General features: G+C 39.8%; 1 protein-coding gene across 1 annotated transcript; it reads right to left on the bottom strand.

Annotated features, from left to right (window-relative positions):
- Positions 1–206: 206 nt before the first annotated feature.
- On the bottom strand, positions 207–1,245 carry LOC107736157 (talin-2-like; the record flags this gene model as incomplete). Its single annotated transcript, XM_016547645.1, has 5 exons — positions 1,215–1,245; positions 798–995; positions 576–715; positions 395–488; positions 207–296 (listed from the first exon to the last, which is right to left on the bottom strand). Coding segments are annotated over exons 2-5 (342 nt in total), but the record flags the coding sequence as incomplete, so codon positions are not given.
- Between the last annotated feature and the right edge of the window lie 6 nt (positions 1,246–1,251).

Genomic DNA, 1,251 nt, shown 5'->3' with positions numbered 1-1,251 from the left:
ATTCCTGTGATGGCAAAGCTGAATTTTCACCAGCTATTACTCCAGACTTCAGTGTCACATGATCCTTCAGAAATCATACTAATGGGCTGACTTGTAATAACATGTAAAATATTTCTTTGCTTGTAACAGTACTGAATAAACATTTGCAATAAAAATCCTGATAGTATTCCAAGTAAAACCTCCAATAATAGTTATGTTTCTGTTACCTTAGAGTTCTCCATGACTTTTTCAATGCAGTCAAAGTAGGAGAGATCATTGACTGGCTCATTTGGGTTATCTAGAAGTCCCCTAACAGCCTGTAACCCACAAAAAGAGACAATATACCATTTCTTTTTCAAATATTAAAACAAATTACTTAATAGTGTGCACTATATGCATTGTTTGTATATAATACCTCAAGCTCTCTTAGAGCATTGTCACATTCCCTCTGTCCTGGGGCATTCTGGGTACACAGTGTAATCAGCTGATTGATGCTGTCAGTCACCGTTCTGAATAAACACGCAGGAGAGAGAAGGTAAAAATACAGAAACAACAGCATATATAAAACATGCATAAATAAACATGGAGTGAAGTACCTGGCAGCAGCAGCGAGAAGGTTCTTTGCATTGCCTGCTGCAGGGTCCACAGATAAAGACTTGGCAGCCAACAGCAGCTTACTGGAGGCCATTGAGATGTTCTTCAAATTCCCAATCACTTGCATTTGATCATCCCTTCTCTTAAACAACCAAATATGACTTATTATTTCAGGAAAAGGAAGACTTATCCACATTCTCACGTTCATGCTCCACATATCATACCTGGGTGTGGCCTGCCATCTCAATGCCAGCATCCAGAAACTCATCAAAGTCCTCACTGAACTTTCCAGAAGCATCTGCAAGCTGGCTAGTGGTCCCTCTAGAGGCATGGACCACATCACCTGCAGACTGGTTCAGATCGGCTGCAGTCTGGTTCAGGTCACTCTGAGCCTCCTGGAAGGTCTTACTGCAGGGAGGGAGCTACCAAACAAATAAATAAAGTAACAAAACATTCAGCTACCAAACACACATTAGGACATTTAATAATTGCATGCACTATACTGAGGACAGTGAGAGTACATTAAGGGATAGAACAAATTTTCAAGTTATAATATTTGTGGAGCATTTTCATTAATTAGCATTAGCATTAAGCACATTGGGTGATGACAAAAGAAAAAAATGTCCTTGTTTGTAGCTCACTGTCTCTACAAGCAGTTTTTTGCTGGCTTCTCCGATG

This window comes from Sinocyclocheilus rhinocerous, unplaced genomic scaffold (assembly GCF_001515625.1).
Source record: "Sinocyclocheilus rhinocerous isolate Xijiao unplaced genomic scaffold, SAMN03320098_v1.1 C36529076, whole genome shotgun sequence".
NCBI lineage: Eukaryota > Metazoa > Chordata > Actinopteri > Cypriniformes > Cyprinidae > Sinocyclocheilus > Sinocyclocheilus rhinocerous.
The sequence above is the reverse complement of the archived record's forward strand: the minus strand, read 5'-3'. Positions and strand labels throughout refer to the sequence as shown.